Source organism: Columba livia, chromosome 28 (genome assembly GCF_036013475.1).
Source record: "Columba livia isolate bColLiv1 breed racing homer chromosome 28, bColLiv1.pat.W.v2, whole genome shotgun sequence".
NCBI lineage: Eukaryota > Metazoa > Chordata > Aves > Columbiformes > Columbidae > Columba > Columba livia.
The window spans coordinates 2,534,302-2,552,243 of record NC_088629.1 but is presented as its reverse complement, the minus strand read 5'-3'; the positions used below and the strand labels follow the sequence as shown (position 1 = coordinate 2,552,243).

The 17,942-nt window shown below is 57.8% G+C and overlaps 1 protein-coding gene across 2 annotated transcripts; it reads left to right on the top strand.

Annotated features, from left to right (window-relative positions):
* The first annotated feature begins 2,117 nt into the window (after positions 1–2,117).
* On the top strand, positions 2,118–8,295 carry RHBG (Rh family B glycoprotein). Of its 2 annotated transcripts, none has more exons than XM_065043317.1 (10): positions 2,118–2,436; positions 4,345–4,531; positions 4,933–5,083; positions 5,223–5,370; positions 5,651–5,817; positions 6,020–6,157; positions 6,310–6,465; positions 6,651–6,772; positions 7,498–7,571; positions 7,763–8,295. In XM_065043317.1, exons 1-10 carry the CDS (start codon positions 2,256–2,258, stop codon positions 7,768–7,770), a joined length of 1,332 nt encoding a protein of 443 aa, XP_064899389.1. In that variant the 5' UTR covers positions 2,118–2,255; the 3' UTR covers positions 7,771–8,295. The 2 variants fall into 2 exon arrangements, with proteins under 2 accessions (XP_064899389.1, XP_021153066.2); XM_021297391.2 differs by having other exon boundaries at positions 2,128–2,436; positions 6,332–6,465.
* The last annotated feature ends 9,647 nt before the right edge of the window (positions 8,296–17,942 follow it).

Genomic DNA, 17,942 nt, shown 5'->3' with positions numbered 1-17,942 from the left:
CGCTCCCACAGCCCCCAGCCCTTGGTCAGACTGGGCTGCTTGTGCAGAGGGGTTAATGCAATAACCTGCTCGACTTTGGTGCGTCCAAGGCTCTCCCAGCTCCAACTGGTCAGGGCTTTGTTTTGCAGAGAAGGGTTAAAGCACAGCAGCACTGCACGCTCCTCTCCCACATGTCCCCGTGGATCAGCGTCTGGGTGGAGGTCAGTGATGACCGATGTCCCTCAGGGGTCCGTACTGGGACCAGTACTGTTTAGGATCTTCATCAATGACATAGACAGTGGGACTGAGGGCACCCTCAGCAGGTTTGGGGGTTACACCAAGGTGAGCGGTGCGGGTTACACACCATCCAGAGGGACCTGGACAAGCTGGAGAAGTGGGGCTGTGCCAGCCTCATGAGGTTCAGCAAGGTCAAGTGCAAGGTCCTGCACCTGGGTCAGGGCAGCCCCCGGTATCCATACAGGCTGGGGATGGAGGGGTGGAGAGCAGACCCCAGGAGAAGGACTTGGGGTGCTGGGGGATCAGAGCTGGACATGACCTGGCCATGTGGGCTGGCAGCCCAGAAACCAACCATGTCCTGGGCTGTGTCACCAGCCTGTGGGCAGCAGGTCAGGGAGGGGATTGTCCCCTCTGCCCCACTCTGGTGAGACCCCCCTGCAGTGCTGGGCCAGCTCTGGGTCCCCAGCACAGACACACATGGAGCTGCTGGAGAGGGGCCAGAGGAGCCACAGGAATGATCTGAGGCTGGAACAGCTCTGCTGGGGGACAGGCTGAGAGTTGGGGTGTTCACTGGAGAAGAGAAGCTCTGGGGAGACCTTAGTGCGGCCTTTCCGGGCTTAAAAGAGAGATGGGTACAGACTTTTGAGCAGGGCCTGTTGCAACAGGGCAAGGGCTGATGGGTTTAAACTAAAGGAGGGAGATTCAGGCTGGATAGAATGAAATTGTTGCCCTGAGGGTGGTGAGAGCCTGGCCCAGGTACCCAGAGAGGAGGTAGATGAACCATCCCTGAGACATCCCAGGCCAGGCTGGACGGGGCTCTGAACAACCTGAGCTGGTGACGATGTCCCTGCTCATGGCAGGGGGGCACTGGGGGAGCTGGAAAGGTCCCTTCAACAGAAATCATCTGTGATTCTGTTTTGCTGGTCCATGGCTGTTCAGAGAGTGCCCATCACACTCTCTGCTCCTTCCCATGCCCATGGCTGCAAAATTGGATCCTGAACCCCCAAGCAGCTCCTGCCCTCAGGGCTCCTTGGCCAGAGGATGCTGTTTCCCAGCTCTGTGGTCCCACAAAGGAGCTGAGTGTTTTCTTGCATTTTTCCCAAATGAAGGCAATAGCTACACCCCATGGCTCTCACAAAACCACAGCCCGAAGCAGGGCACTTGCCGATGCTTCCAAATGTGACTCATTTCCCTTCCCCATCCCATCAGCATCATGGCACGACCCCAGCCTGATGCTGCTTATCTGAGATCATAATTTGGCCCGTGTGTCTGGAAAAGAGTTATCAGAATCACTTCTCAAACACGCTGTTTTACTTCTCAGCTCCTTTTCTCTTCCTCTCCCTTTTTGGGATTTGTACCCGCTCTTGGTGCGTTACAAACACCTCTCTGCAAAAGCAGCCAAAGAAAACAAAAGCAAAAGCAACACTTGAGCTCTCCTGGCATGGGACAGCTCTGACTCCCCCCTTGCCCTTGTTCATCAAGGCTCAGCTCCTCCTCCTCTCCACACTTCTTCAACAAAATCCCCCCAAACCATCATTTTTCCTACTCTTTAAACCTGGCTTTGCTGAGCTCGCCAAGCCCAGCACCTCTGTAATGAAACACCCCCACTGTGCTTGCTGCACCACCCTCCATCTCCTCTGTCTGATCTGATCCCCCAAAACCACTCGTTCTTCCCCTGCCGAACCTCCAGGAATGCTAAAACCCCAGGGATTCCCCAGCCACGGTTTCCCCCACACCCAAATCCCACCCAACCGTCTCCCACTCAGCCGAGATCAACACTGACACCAAAACCCCTGTGTGCTTCCCCAGCACAGTGTCCCAAGTTGCCTGATTCGTTAGAACTGGGTGCTGAGGGGTGTCAGAGTGGCAGCCAGGGGTTTCCGCGTTGGCGGCACCGTCCCATTCCCGTTCAGACTGGTCCGCCCGGGGGAAGCCCCGGGGCAGGGCAGGACCTGGCAGCCGCCCGGGCAGGCGGGGTTTGCACGTCACTCCTCGTGTCTCCACTTTCGGGGGTTTACGTTCCCCGGACACCCCACAACATGCCGGAGCGCGCCATCACCTCGAGGCTCCAGCTCTCCGGGCTGTGCTTCCTCCTCCAAATCCTCACCATCGTCCTCTTCGCCGTCTTTGTGCGGTACAGCCCTGAGAGCAGCGCCGAGCTCTGCTCGCAGCAGCTGAACTGCAGCCAGAGAAAGCTCGACTTGGGTTTTCAGCATCCCCGTGAGTACCCCTACCCTGGGTGGGTGCACAGGCCGGCTCTACCTGGTCCCCAGGCATTGCTGGTGGGGTGGCACAGGACATCACCGTGGTCAGTGCAGACCTGTCGCACCGTCCAGCACTGGATCCGACTCCAGAATAAAACAGAGGAGGGGAAACAGTGAGACGCAGGGCTGGGGTGCTGATACATCCCACCGAGGAGGGGTTGGTGGGTGGAAAACAGACGTGCTGCAAGGATTTCCCATGTGCTTGGACAAAGCCTGGCCCAAAACAGGGACATTTGGGTCCAGGACGTGTTCCAGCAGCTGGAGCACAGAAGGGTCACTCGGTAGGGTGACACAGCTGGGTTCACCCTCCCATCCCCAGGGGGAAACCCGGCAGCTGCTCCGCACACTTTGGGGTTTCCAAACTTCCCACCGACCCACTGGGATTTTCTGTGCTGAGGGATTTGCTCTGAGCCCCTTTCACGGAGGATTTGGCTCCCTTGGCACTGCCACAGTGCACGACATGAAGCTGGGGGGTCTGCTCTATTGGGAGCATCCCCCTGCGGGTGGGCATCGCTGCAAAACTCCTCCTGGGCTGAGGGTGAGGGACTGACACAGTGTCTCGGGGGCAAGGGCAACCAGGCGATGGGAAAGGAGCCTCTGGAGCTCCCTGGCCGAGGGAGGGGAGCGGAGCTGCAGGCAGGGAGCAGGCAGGGAGCAGGCAGGGAGCAGGCAGCCAGCAGGTTCTCCCGGTTCCGCCTGCCCGCACAACCCCACCCAGCACAGGGTGACTCACCGGCTGGCACACGGACAGGACACGGTGCAGCTGTCGGCACAAGCAGGGGGTGCAAAGGGCATTGATACCAAGTGAGAATCGGGTCCCCCTTCCTCTGGTTTGCCACCAAGCAAGGGGAGAGGCCACACCTCAGATCCTGGGGGCAGTTTTGGGCCCCTCAGGACAAGAGAGACCTTGAGGTGCTGGAGCGAGTGGAGAGAAGGGAACGGAGCTGGTGAGGGGCTGGAGCACAAGTGTGATGGAGACTGAGGGACCTGGGGGGTTCAGCTGGAGAACAGGAGCTGAGGGGAGACCTTCTGATCTCTGAACTGCCTGGAAGGAGCTTGGAGCCAGGGGGGGTCGGGCTCTGCTCCCCAGGAACAAGCGCCAGGAGCAGAGGAAACGGCCTCAAGTTGCGCCAGGGGAGGTTGAGGGTGGATTTAGGAACAATTTCTTCCCCAAAGGGCTGTGGGGCATTGGAACAGGCTGCCCAGGGCAGTGCTGGAGTCACCATCCCTGGAGGGCTGGACAGACGGACAGGAGGTTCTCAGGACATGGGGCAGGGACAGGGGTGGGGAATGGTTTGACTCTTGATCTTGGGGGGCTTTTCCAACCAAAATGATTCTGTAGTTCTATGAAATGGTATCAGAGTGGTCCCAGTTTGCTGCTCACCCTTTGGGTCCTTTTGTCCCATGAAGTAGGATCCGGTGTTTTCAGGAGAAGCAGGGGGCGGCTGCATCTCAGCCCCCGCTTCGTGCTGGTGCTGGGGCTGCAGGGGGCTCCTGGCCAGCTCGGGAGGTTCTGGGCTGTGGGTGACCCATGGGCACGTAATGCACAACGAGGTTGAAAATGGGGTGGTCGGGAGGTGCTGCAAAGGGTTGGGGGGACCACGTCAGGGGAGGACAGCTGCACCTGTCACTGGGACAAGCAACAACCACTCGTGCTTGCTTCTTGAGATCTCCAAGGCCTGATACACCCCGGGTGCTTTGACATGTAGGTGACACAAGGCTGATTTACACCAGCTGAAGTGTCCAGCTGCCCAGAACCTGATAGAGCTGAGGGTGTCCGAGTCCCCTCGCGGGGACGGGCAGGTAGGAGGGGTGCTGCCTGTCCTCCCCCCTCCAGACCCTCCTTCTGTTTCTCTTCTACCAGGTTTCCGGGATGGCCACCTCCGAGCTCTCCTTGGCTTCGGGCTCCTGGTGGCCTTCCTCGGCCGTTACGGGCCGGGGAGCATGGCCACCAGCATCCTCACCATGGCCTTTGCCGTCCAGTGGGCCATCCTGATTCAAGGGTTTTTATACTTCTTCCTGAATGGCAAAATTCACGTGGGAGCTCAGAGGTAAGGGGGGGTGCCGCTGCCCAGCCGCGCTGCCGCCAGGTCCAGCCCTGGCACACTGGCTCCCTCCTCTGTAAAACTCACAGCTCTGCTTGGGAGGAGGATTACAAGGACAAGTAGGACTCTGGGTTGAGTATCACACTAGTAAGGGCTATGTAAATACCACGAGTGTTACACCCAAGCATTTGAGGGGGGCACATTAGCCCCCACCTGCCTCAAGCCCAGCTGTCCCCTTGTCACCAGCATCGCAAGGCTCGGGCTGCCCATTCAGCTTGCAGGAGCGGTGGGACGCAAGGTCCAGGCTGTGGCTTCAGCTCCTGTCCCCCCAGCCCTGCTCTCTCCAGCTCCCACGCTCAACCCCCGGCACTACCGGCTCTGTTCCCATGTTCCCCTCTCCTTCCCAGCATGGTCAGCGCCGACTTCTGCACCGCAGCCATCCTGATCTCCGCCGGAGCCATTCTGGGCAGGGTAAACCCCGTCCAGATGCTGCTGCTGACCCTACTGGGAGTCACCCTCTTCAGTCTCAATGAATACATCCTGCTCAGCCTCATGGGGGTGAGACACCAACCGGGGGCCCACCAGAAAGGGGGTGACTGTAGGTCTATGTTTAGACTCCTCATTTCAAGACCTACCTTGTCTATAGAGACAAATCCCATACCCCCCCTTCCCGCACAGCATTTTCTGTATTCACCAGGTAAGCGACAGTGGTGGCTCCTTGACTGTCCACACCTTCGGAGCATATTTTGGCTTGATGGTTTCACGGATCTTGCACCAGTCCCAAATGGACGAGAGGAAAGAACAGCAGGATGTGGGCCCTCTGTCAGATGTCTTTGCTGTGGTTGGTACGGAGCTCAAATCCTACAGCGCTGGAATTACAGACATGGTGGTGGAAGGACCATCGCCAATGCTAGGAAAGACCTGCAAACCACCAAGGAGAGTGATCCTCTGCCTCCCTGAGGATTTGTCCACCTTTCCTCCAGGATAAAGCTTTTCCTTGTGTCCAACCCAAACCTCCTGCCCTCCAAGCTGTGGCCACTTGCATCCCTCGGCACTAGCCTGAAGTTCCTTTCCCATGAGGGATCAACCCCAGCACCAAAACCTGCCTGTTTCCCCTCCTCACAGGAACCATCTACCTGTGGATCTTCTGGCCTGGCTTCAGCTCAGCCACCACAGCCCATGACAACACCGAGCCTTGGGCAGTGCTCAACACCTACTTCTCACTGGCGGCAAGCACCCTGGCCACCTTCGTGCTCTCGCCTGTCCTGTATGAGGAGAGCACACCGCGGATGGTAAGTCTTCTGCTGCGACAAACCCAAGTTTCATGAACTGCCCGTGGCCTGTGCCACGGGGATGGTGAGCATGAACACACCCAGGGCATAAGGGATTGCCCATTAGGCTTTCCTGGGTTTAAGAGCCAGTTTGATCCCCGGTGAAGCCCAAATCTTCTTGGCCCTGTGCTGATGTTCCCCTAACCATGTCCCACTCCCTTAGGTTCAGATCCAGGATGCTGCCTTGGCCAGCACAGCTGTGATGGGGATGCCTGGGGAGATGCTGGTCACCCCCTTTGGGGCTCTCGTTGCAGGGTTTCTGGCTGGCTTGATCTCCCTGCTTGGCTTCAGATTCCTTACGGTGAGTTGCCTTGGGCAGCCAAGGACACTGCTCTGGGTTAGGGGACGCCCTTTGAGCAGGGGCAGGATGTTTCCAGCCTGCGTGTCCCAACCCTGCAAGCACCGAGCCGCAGCATGGCCTCCTTGGTTGAGCATCCCCCATCCATATCCCAGTTCTTCCCTGTGCTCTCCGCAGCCTGTCCTGCGCTCCAGGCTGAAAATCCAGGACACATGTGGGGTTCACAACGTCCATGGGCTGCCGGGGATCCTGGGCGCCCTGCTGGGGACACTGCTGGCGGCACTGGCCACTGCAGATGCTTACAGCGGCAGGTGAGAAGAGGGTGACCCCACACACCGGCTGGGGCCACCACAGCCCCCTAAATGGGGGATGCTCCATACACCCTCTGTTACAGCATCCCCTTGTACCATGTCACCCACAGCTATGATTGGACCCCCTCATTTCCATGTCTGGGAGAATATGCTCCCCAAAAACCTACCCCCACTCTGGTTTGTAGGCTGGAGCTCGTGTTCCCACTGGTGGCCCAGGGCAGCCGGACGGCCACCGACCAGGCGCTCTGGCAGCTTGGCGCGCTGCTCATCACCCTGCTGCTAGCCGCACTCGGGGGTGGCCTCGGGGGTGAGTTTTGCCTCTCGGTGGGACAAAGGGTGCAATGGGAATTGATGGACTTGGGGGAAAAACAGGAGCATCCCCAAAATGGATCCTTCCTGTGCACTGGGGCGGGTGGTGCTTGATGCTGCACAAACCACCGCTGGCTGGAGCTGGGGCTGGGGCTGTGCCTGGGACCAGAGCTGGAGATGAGCCAGGGCTGGAGATGCCCTCGGGGCCGGGGCTGGAGATGCTCATGGAACTGGAGCTGGAAATGTCCCGGGGCTGGGGCTGGAGATGCTCCTGGGCCAGGGCTGGAGATGCTCCTGGGGCTGGAGCTGGAGATGCTCCTGGGGCTGGAGCTGGAGATGTCCCAGGGCCGCGGCTGGAGATGCTCGTGGGCTGGGGCTGGAGATGTTCCCGGGGCCGAGGCTGGAGATGTCCCAGGGCTGGAGATGCTCCTGGGCCGGGGCTGGAGATGTCCCAGGGCTGGAGATGCTCCTGGGCCGGGGCTGGAGATGCTCCCGGGGCCGAGGTCGGTGCTGGAAATGCCCCGGAGCTGGGGCTGGAGATGTCCCAGGGCTGGAGATGCCCCGGGGGCAGGTGCTGGAGACGTCCCGAGCCCGCCCCGGGCCGGGGTCCCCGCCGCCCACCCCGCGTTGCCGCTAGATGTCAGGGGAAGCCCGGCGAGAAGAGCCCGGCTGGGCGGGCGGCCCCGCTCTCCGACGCCCTCGTCCGGTTTTCTGCATCCTCAGGAGCCGTCCTGAAGCTGAAGGGGCTGAGGTCTCCTCCGGACACGCGGTACCCAGAAAGCAAAGTCCTCCGGGAGGTAAAGCTGGGTGTTTGCTGGTAAAAACGTGGTTTAGGGGGCTTAGGCTGCAGCAGGGGCTGGTTGCCTATACCCTCCCTCCTCGTCTTGCAGAATTTGGGGTGGGAAACAGCTTCATTAAAGCGACCCAGGTCCCTCTACAGTCCTGAGGGCCCATTTCTGCCCCTCTCTGTGTCTCTGTGTTGGCACAGGTGGCTGAGGAAGGACCGGACTGCGGGGTGAGCAGAAAGGAGCCAAGTACCAGCACCGTGGTGTGATGACCTTGACTCCCCGGTGAGGTCCTGCACCATCAGGCTTGACCCTCCACCAGCATCACCAGCGCCGGGCAGCTTCTGGCAGCCTGAATTTCAGGCTCCAAAGGCTTGTCCCCACATGGGAGCCAGCTTCTGGTCCTGAAGGTTTGGGGAGCGGTCGGGTGCTCACAGGCCTTTGCGGGGTGAAGAGATGCTGCAGGGATGCGGATGCTTGTTGTGGGAGCAACCTGGCTTGCTCCAGGAACACCTCGGGGTGTCTAGGCTGAGCTCAGCCCCTTCCCCTCTCCGCTCTGTGCCTCAGTTTCCTCATCTACCACTCTCTGAGATGCATGGAAGGAAGGAAGGCAAGGAGTGGGACTCTTTTCTTTAGGGTTGCTGTATCAGGGAAGGGGCACACCGGTCTCCATGGAAAGTAGCGGAGATGTTCTGTGGACACTTTTTGTACGCAACATTAAAACACATAGAACTTATTTTGTAGCTTTGCGATTTGCCGGGGAGCTCACAAAGCACCCACCCGGCTTTGCGGGCTGAGGTTCCTTCAGGTTTCCTTCCAGGGAGGAAAGCAAAGCCCCCAGAACCCCCCGCCCTAAAGACGGAGGCTGTGGGTTCCAGGGTTGCTCCATCTCCATCTCCATCTCCATCTCCATCTCCATCTCCATCTCCATCTCCATCTCCATCTCCATCTCCATCTCCATCATCTCCATCTCCATCTCCCTTCCCAGAGCCTTGTCCACCAGAGGGTGTGACAGCCCAGAGCAGCCAGCGCTGGGGGTGAGACCAGGGTGACAACAGGGCACCCAGCACAGAGGGGTCTCCCCACCTCCCCCTTCCCACACAGCACCTCAGACTGGGGCCAAGAAAAGGCCACCCCCCCCCACAAAACAGGATAGTGTCCCCCATTGCTTACCCTCTTTGGGAGAGGGATGCTGCCTTGATGATCACAGCCCCCAGGTCCCTCCGTTTTCCAGGATCCCCATCAGCACTCAGCTCCGTGTTTCCACATGTTCCCCCACCTTGAGATGCTCTCACCCTGCCCCAGGTGCAGGCAGCAACCTCTGAATCTCCTGCCTGGGAGGGTCCCACAGCACCTGGAGCCAGGACACAGCCCTAAGGGGCTCCTGGAGGGGCGGGGGTGGCCGTGCTGGGGTGCCCTGCAAGAGGGGCCTGGAGGGGACCCACCCCCACAGGCCTGGGGGGTGCCAGACGCTTTCACACCTCCAATGCCAGACTGTGGGGGGGATCCTGCGGGCGCAGGTGTTCCCAGCTGCCAGCACCGTCCCTGGGGAGGGGGACATGGAATCATAGAATCCCAGAATGTGAGGAGTTGAAGGGCCCTGGAAAGCTCATCCAGTGCAATCCCCCCGGAGCAGGAACACCCAGATGAGGTTACACAGGAAGGTGTCCAGGCGGGTTGGAATGTCTGCACAGAAGGAGACTCCACAACCCCCTGGGCAGCCTGGGCCAGGCTCTGCCACCCTCACCCCAACAAGTTGCTTCTCATCTTCCAGCGGAACCTCCTGTGTTGCAGTTTGCACCCATTGCCCCTTGTCCTGTCCCTGGTTGTCACCAGAAGAGCCTGGCTCCATCCTCCTGACACTGCCCCTTTCCATCTTGATCCCCAGCAATGAGTCCCCCCTCAGGCTCCTCTTGTCCAGCTCCAGAGCCCCAGCTCCCTCAGCCTTTCCTCACACGGGAGATGCTCCACTCCCTCCAGCATCTTGGTGGCTGCGCTGGACTCTCTCCAGCAGTTCCCTGTCCTGCTGGAGCTGAGGGGCCACAGCTGGACACAAGATTCCAGGTGTGGTCTCCCCAGGGCAGTCAGGGACATGACCTCGTCCCACGTAGAGGGGACGGTGTTCAGGAACAGCGTAGCGAGGTTTGGGGTGAGTGCTTTGCTACCCACCCAAAGGGCCACATTTTACACCATCTTCTTATAATACCTGCTGCTGTTGAGACATATTTTAAATTATTGCATCAAAAATGCAAAACCATAATAAAAATAATTTACTTTCAGGGTGACCATAAAACTTTGGGTTTAAATAGGAGTCTTTATCCTTTCTAAAAGGAATTCGATCCAATCAGAGAAACTTTGGAGCCTGAATCACTGCTTCGCAGGAGAAGGTCGAAACTTCTCACTTTGACACGTCAAACTGTCTCTTTAACTTTTCCAGTTTCAGTTGTCTGTTACAGAAAACCTGCTGAAGTCACCACGTTTGCTAAATGCTTCAGTGCCACCAAACTTCCACAAAAACCACAGAAAAACGGGCCACACGGCTCCGTTTTTGCTGCAGCTGCAGGCGGTGGGGAGGGGGTTTTTGCTCAGAGACCCCAGCCCCATCCACGACTGGCTCACAGCGGTGACACGTCCCACGTCCCCGTGTCACACGCTGCTCCCCGGTGCCGCGCTGCCAAGTCGGGTGCAAGAGGGAGAAGCAGCACCAGGGCCAGTGCTGCAGCAAAGGGGGGGCCTGGCGCCAGGCAGCACCCCCAGCCCCCCACCACCCCTCCCACCCCACTGCCTTCCCAGCCCTCTCCTCCTCTTTCCCAGGCAGCCCCTTTCCCCTTTTTGAACTCCTCGCAGCACGTTTCAAAAGCGACCCACTGCGCCGGGAAGAAAAGCCCCTCCAGTGAGATCATTGCGAGACCCCCAGACGTAGGGGTCGGGTGTGAAATGGACCTCCCCCCCTCCCCAGCCCCCCGGCTCCTCTGAAAGGCTGTTATGTTTTGTAATCGGATTAGGGGAGCCCTGCGCCCTCCTCCCCGCTCCCATTTACCAGCACGCCCAGTTTGCGCTCCGCCGCTCTCCCCGCAGATTGTTTAAGCGAGCCGGGCGCGAGCGGAGAGCTCGCCCGTGCAGCGGCGAGGGTGAGTTGGGCCGGCAAGAGCCTGAAAGGTTTAGTCAGCGAACAAATTGCTTCTCTGTAGGGGCCGTTTTCTTCCCAAGTTGAACATAATGATGGCAGTTTGGCGAACAGATGGTGCGGCTAAGCAGATAATCCGGCCGGCCCCGCGAGCTCGGGGAGAGGCAGCACCGGCTCTGCCCGCTGCTCCAGGGGCCCGTCCTGGGACAAGCGGGTCGTGGCAGTGGGTGGGTGATGATCGGAGCCTGGGCGAGCACCCCACGGTCACATTGCTTCTGCTTCGAGGGTGGATTGGGTGCCAGACACCGCTTGTGCCTCAGTTTCCCCAGCCTTGCAGGGGGGTCTTTCTCCTCTGTGAATTCCAAAACAGCGCTCACCCCCAGATCGCAGCCTGGCACAGGGAGATGTACTGTGGGACAGCACCGCTTTCCCTGCACAGTGGCAAAGGACAGCTGAGAAAAGCTCATTTTACCCTAATTTTCCTGTTTGCCTCTCTCCCGACAATACTCAAAAGTGGAAAGAGTCGGAGAAGAAATTCCGCCAGCTTGCAGAGGTTTTGGGGAACGATGTGCATGTTTCAGGGATGCTTTGACCCTCCTATTAAACAAGGATTTATTTAAAATAAAGCAGGAGGAAAAGCCTGAGGCCCCGCAGAACAGACCCGTCTGCATGGAGCGAACTCCGCCCGTGCCGCCCCGGTACCATGAACCCATCCTTGTGCCATGTGGCTCTCATGGGACACGCTCCAGACACACCACACTGCATCCCTGCTGCAAGGGGGGGGTCACTTAATTCACGTTTCCCCCCCACCAGCCATGTCCCCTGAGAGCCCCGACTCCAGCAGCTCCCTTGCCCTCTCCCACGGCAGCCCAGCTGCCAAGAGACCTGCTTAAATCACCTCTTGCTAATGCAGGAGCTCAATCAGCTACTCAAAGGGTGTTTTACAAGGCAAAGCAATAACAACATCTCTCTGTTACAGCTGGGGAAACTAAGGCACACAAAGAGGTGCATGAGAGTCCATTGGAATTAGAGGCAGGACAAAGCCTGGGCTCCCGGCGTACGTGTCCTTACACATCCGCAGCCCCCGCTGCCTCCCCACCCCCAGGAACAGCTGATACCGTGTGCTGTTTGATAGAAAGCCAGCTAATCATCTTTCCCACCTTCGTTAGAGTGTGAATCGTTAGCCGAGCGACACCTGTAAAGCTCCTTGTCAGACGAGGCTGGTGCACGCGTCTAATAATGGGCACCAGATGGGAGAGGGAAGGCTCAGGAGAGGAGCAGGGGCCCAACCATCCCTGTGCCGAACAAAGAGCAGCACCCAACAGCTTCCCGGCATGGCGCGGCATCCCCGGCACCAGCACCAGCGCTGTGCCGTGGCCGGGGAAGAGCCGTGGCAGCACCGGTGGAGGAGGAACAGCCCCTGCTCGTGGTACTAAACATCTTGGTAGCTCCCAAGCAGCCCCTGCCCTTTGGAAAAGGACCTTGCAAAAGCAAACTGCAGCAACTCGAGGTTGAAGGCCCGAGAGGCATTGAGCCCCCGTAACGCACCCAATGCCCGGCACCAGGCACCCCAAACCCACCAAGGTGCATCCCACTGCATCTCAGAGCATCCTCTCACTGCCAGCCCGCCGGGGCCACCCCCGGGTGCAGACAAAGCCAACGGGGCACCGCGGGTTACACGGTGACAGGGAGGACACGGTGTGAATTAGAGACAGGTCCCTGCGCTGGGGCTGATCCAGAGCCCCCCAGACTCCTTTCCCAACCCCAAAACTGGGGGCCGGAGCTCAGCCCTTCTGCCAAGCCACCTCCTAACAAAAGCCAGCACCATGTCGAACCCGTTGCAATTATGAAGCTCCATTTTCAGGCCCCCATTCATCATCAGCACCGTAATGAGCCTCCGGGCACCATCAGTGGGGGCAAAGTAATTAAAATCGCTGGCATGGCGGCCGCGTGGGTGGCTCTGTTGTTCGGTGCTGCCGGAGCCCGTTTCTGGGCAAGCGGGCAAGGCCAGGCCAGGCAGCGCCTCAAAGCGCCGCGTCTCCCCGCGGGCTAACAATCAGCTCGTTCTTTGCCGGGTTAAAAGAATAATAAAATAAAATAACACGGGGAATAAAGGCCCCAGTAAAACTGGGAGTCAAGTTTATTTACAAACTGAATATGAAGTGAAGGGCCTGGAACAAAGGTGTTATGTAAGGGACAGTCACTAAGGGGCTCTTTACCCACACTAATTGCCACTTGCTCCGCGATACCCATTTATCTTGCAGCTGAAACGGCCTCCTCAGCCTTGCAGGTTCAAGCACGGCTCGTTTGCAACGCTGCCCGGCACAATTAGCATGCAGGAGCAGAGGTTGATGCAGTTTCATGCCCAAACCCACCCAGAAGCCTCACACCTCCTCAAAAAGCGGGTTCGAGCCTGGACCGGGGGATGCACCATCAAATCTGTCCTGGTGGGAAGAGATGCTGCCTGCGTGGGACTGCGGTGTTGGTTGTGTGATGGGGAGGGGTGAGAGGGCTCCGTTCTGCTGGAGGAACAGGAGACCTCCAGGTCCCTGCATCACCCAACCTGAGCAGCAAAACCACCCCGGGATGCTCAGGGGAGCGGCTGCAGTGTGACAGCGAACGGCTGTGAGAGGAGAAGGGAGGATGAACGAGCTTGGAGCTTGCGAGGACGCTTCACAGAATCATAGAATCCCAGAATGTGAGGGATTGAAGGGCCCTGGAAAGCTCATCCAGTGCAATCCCCCCGGAGCAGGAACACCCAGATGAGGTTACACAGGAAGGTGTCCAGGCGGGTTGGAATGTCTGCACAGAAGGAGACTCCACAACCCCCTGGGCAGCCTGGGCCAGGCTCTGCCACCCTCACCCCAACAAGTTGCTTCTCATCTTCCAGCGGAACCTCCTGTGTTGCACTTTGCACCCATTGCCCCTTGTCCTGTCCCTGGTTGTCACCAGAAGAGCCTGGCTCCATCCTCCTGACACTGCCCCTTTCCATCTTGATCCCCAGCAATGAGTCCCCCCTCAGGCTCCTCTTGTCCAGCTCCAGAGCCCCAGCTCCCTCAGCCTTTCCTCACACGGGAGATGCTCCACTCCCTCCAGCATCTTGGTGGCTGCGCTGGACTCTCTGCAGCAGTTCCCTGTCCTCCAGCTGGAAATTGCCCTCAGAGGTGAGACATCGAAGGGCAAAGACCAGTCAAATAAAATTTTACAAAAGCACTGAGGGGGAAGAAGCTGTTGTCACCTGCAGCACACGGTGTCCCTGCAGCATGCGGTCCTTTGCTGCCATCTTTGCCCTCGCCCTCGGCACATCCAGGGGTGTGAAGACCATCGAGGGGCCATTAACTGCACTCTGGCCAAACGGGCAGGAAAGGGAGGAAGAGGAGGAGGCAGCATCCCCGGGAGCCGAGAGGTCAATTTTATTGACAAACTGCCTCTTGAATGGAGCGCGGGGAACAATGCCGGCCCTCAGCCCGGGTCAGTCACGACTGTGTAAAGCAAGAGGCCGGCACAGCGGCCCCGGGAAAGCCCTCCAGGCGAGTGGCCTTTACCACCATGTTTGCATAACCCCTGACCCCTCCTTTTGGGGTTTAATTGAAATCCCAACTTGGTGACAAATTGGCATGACCAGCGGGCCGGAGGGTGGAGGGCGAGCGTGGAAGCGATGCCGGGAAACCGCGTCCCTGCTCCGGCACAGACCAACCTGCTGCCCCTGCCCATCCTGCCCCGGGCACCTGCCTGCGTGATTTAATCCACACCCAAGCTGAGTGTTTTAATCCCAGCGTGGTGCTTCTCCTCCCACGTCACTGCCCAAAGCTGCCACGATGGGCTTGGGTTCCTTCGTAAAAGCCCATTTGGGCTGAAGTCTCCTTGGACTCGGATGCTCTGATGCCGCTTTAACCACAGGTCGGAGGCATCTGCAGCCTCGCAGACCCCTCCCCACAGACCCCTCCTCTCCCTGCCATAAGGAAAGGGCCAGAGCCCTTCGCCAATCTTTTGTGTTCGACTAAAAGCTGCTTTTTAGAGCCAGTACTGGAAACGAGCTTTTGAAAAACAAATATAACTAAAGCCCCAGAGCAGTTCCCACAGACTGGGTATCAAACAAGCAGCGCCAAGCCCAATGGGGCTAAGCTCTCCCATTGCAGAAGCTCCTGCGAGAGAGGTGAAAAATGACAGATGCACCCTTGTGATAGCAGAAATCTCATTTTCTGCAGAAACCAGACCAAAAAAAAAGACAAAAAGCCCCAAAGCAGCCACCTCAAAATCCCCATTTCCAGAGCACAAGCAGCATCGCAGCCCATCGGCGATGCAGAGCTGAGCTGCACGAAGGTACCACCGCACCGGGATGGGTGTCGAGATGGGTGTTAGTGCCAGCAAAAGGGACCCTGTGCAGCTACGATCCTCCAAAGTCTTAATATTTTCCGTTCACTTTATCCCCCTGTCCCAGAATTATCAGGCACTGAGATTAGACTGCGGAGTTTTCCTGCCCACAGGTAGATATTTAACATTTTACATTAAGTATCTCATCCAAGATGAATCACAGCTGCTTTTAAAGGGGATGGAGTAACATCTGACCCCATGTGCAACCAAAGCGCAAATGGCACAAGTGGGGCTTGCACCAATTCCAGTCAAAACCTGAGCGATTTCCACGTGTAGATGACACCCCATGAGCCCCCAAGGCCCCTGTTCGTGGCTTTTCGAGCCCACCCTGGCAGACTCGGCCGGTTCTGCTCAGGTGTCCCACACTTTGGAGCACTGATGATGTTTTTACGGTACCAACAGGAGACTTTCACCCAGTAACTGGTGTCTGTACGTCCAACTTGCACTAAATCACCTTAAAAATGGAGTGACCCCACTTTAAGGCAAAACTCAAAAATATCCCAGTTGGTGCCTATTTTACCATCTGCACCTCATTTGCAAATCATTTACAAATAATTTACCGGGATTTTTACATATCCTAAAATACTTTTAACTGCAGGTTTCACGTCTGTCACCTGTCACTGATTAATACATTTCCCTGCTATTATTGTTATTATTACTATTAAATGTGCATCCATCCAATTCATACATGAGACACCCCAGTGGCGAGGACGGAGCCGGCAATAACCGGTGTCTGTTTTCAGGAGCTGCAGGCACCAGGGATGATGAGACTCATGCGAGCAACCCCTCGTCCCTTCCATCAGGAGATCTCAGGCTGGTTTGCAAAAGAGAACTCGACTGATGTTTTGCAGGGGGAGAGGTGCAAGGTGGGAGGCAACTTGCCTCCAATAAACTAGGGGCACTGGTGGGGACTGGATTGTGGTCCTTTCATCCTCCTGCCTTCCCATGCAACCCTGGAGTTTGCTGCGTTTCAAGGGAGAGAAATGGACTGCAATGATGTGTTGCTCAACCTCCTTGCCCCCCAGCCCCACACATCCTTGGGAACAAATCCGGGATGATTTCAGCCCTCCCCAGTTTCTCTCCCACCTCCCAGGACAATGAGTCCTCCTGCTCAGCTGTCATTTTGCCACCCTCCCGCACACCCTGCGGGTCGCTATCCCTCCAAACAACCTTTGGTTTCCACCATCTTCTCAAGGGCTTCTTGCACGAAACCCTTTGAGGTATTTCATGCAGGGCTTGAAAAGGCTCCCGCTTCCTCTGGGGCGCATCATCATGGCAACCGGCTTTAATTCAGCCCAGATCCAGGCTCTCAGCTGGATCCTCGGGCATGCCGAGTCCCCCCGATACCCCTCCGCTGGCACAGAGAGGCCAAAGGAGCGCACGGGTCCCAGGATCACGAGGAACTGGCCCAGCCCCATTTCCCAGTCCCCATCCTCATATATATTCCCTTCCAGTCACCTCGCGCCTTTCTCTGCGTGTTCTTCTTTTGCGAGAGCTGCCCTCCTCTTCCCCACTCCCACCAGGCGCTTCCCCCCTCCCCGCGCTCCTCCTCTGTCCCCGGCATCCCCCTTTCTTTCGGTTCTCTATAAACAAAGCGCTTCAGTGTCTGGGGGAAGAAAAGTTGCATTATGCAAATGGGAAAAAGCGAACAGGAGATTTCTCACTCCGAGAACCCCCATTCCGGGCCTGCACCTCGGTTTCCATGGCATGACCAAAGCCTGCTGGAGGCTGGTTTGCATACGGATGAGAGAGGAGATGAAATCAGCACGAAAGCCCATCGCTGACAGAACGCCATTGTTTAGCCTGTCTGATTTGGAGGCTAATGAAACGCCATTAAAAAAGAGAGAGAGAAAGCGGTGGGGGGAAAAAGCCGCTTTCATCCTGGCTTTGGTCAGTGATGGGGAGGGGGCGTTAAATATGACGATGGAAGGTCGTCTGCACGATGGGGTTTGGGGTGAAGGTATTCTGGCACCGGGGAAGGAAATTCCCAGGATGCACTGGCTGTGTGAGCCAGAGCGATGCTGACAGGAGATGGTGCTGTGGGCAGAGCAGAGGGAAAACCGGCCCTGCTCAACCCACCCCAACCCACCCCAACCTCAGCAGCAACCGGGAACCCACGCACCCCCCAGGACATCACAGGGAGGGCATTGACCTCCTCAAAACTCCTCTATGACCGGGAAAGACACCAGATCAAGCACATGGGCTGGGATGGGGCTCTCCTTGCTGCCGGTTTGCAGGGTAGAATGAATTAAAAGCTTGAAACCAAAGGCTGGAGCAGGAAGAGGGTCAGTGAGCATGGTGCACGAATGCTCCTTCCCTGTGCAAGGAGCTGCCACCGTGCTGGCAGAGTGGGAAGAGCCATGAGCATCTCAAAGGACAACACAATACACAGAGAGAAACACCCATGGGTGCCCCTTCTCCCCCTCCTCGGGCACGTTCCCGATGAATCAGGCTAAGGAGGTCCGGGCCCCTCTCCCCATGCCCTGGCATGGTGGGATGGATGGAGCCGAATGCGGCCGCCGGATCTCGACCCCATAGCTCTCCTCCCCTTGCCACGGCCACCCAGTCCCTCTCCCCCTGCCAACAGCACATTGTCTGCAGTGTGTGCCTTCCAGAACAGTGTGATTGGCCTTGAAAGGGCTGATTTGCTTTCCCCGGCTCATTGAAACGCCGGAGACCAAAGCCTGTTCCCTCCAGGCGCTCGGAAACCTGGCACCCTTTCCACTTCGCCTCCCCGTGCCCCTTGCCCAGGGGCTCCTGCTGAGATTTTGCTGTCAACAGAGTTTTGTTCCCTTTCTAGGGCGGCACAGAAGGGACACAAGGACCTTGAAAATGGCAGCTTCTTTGACACCGCTATTCTCCTTCGACCCCCCTGGCTGAAT

Coding starts and splice junctions, on each gene's coding strand:
- RHBG (XM_021297391.2), top strand. CDS start 2,256: ATGCCGGAGCGCGCCATCACCTCGAGGCTCCAGCTCTCCGGGCTGTGC. Junction 6,158..6,331: donor TTGGCTTCAGATTCCTTACG/GTGAGTTGCCTT, acceptor TGCTCTCCGCAG/CCTGTCCTGCGCTCCAGGCT. Junction 6,773..7,497: donor ACTCGGGGGTGGCCTCGGGG/GTGAGTTTTGCC, acceptor CTGCATCCTCAG/GAGCCGTCCTGAAGCTGAAG.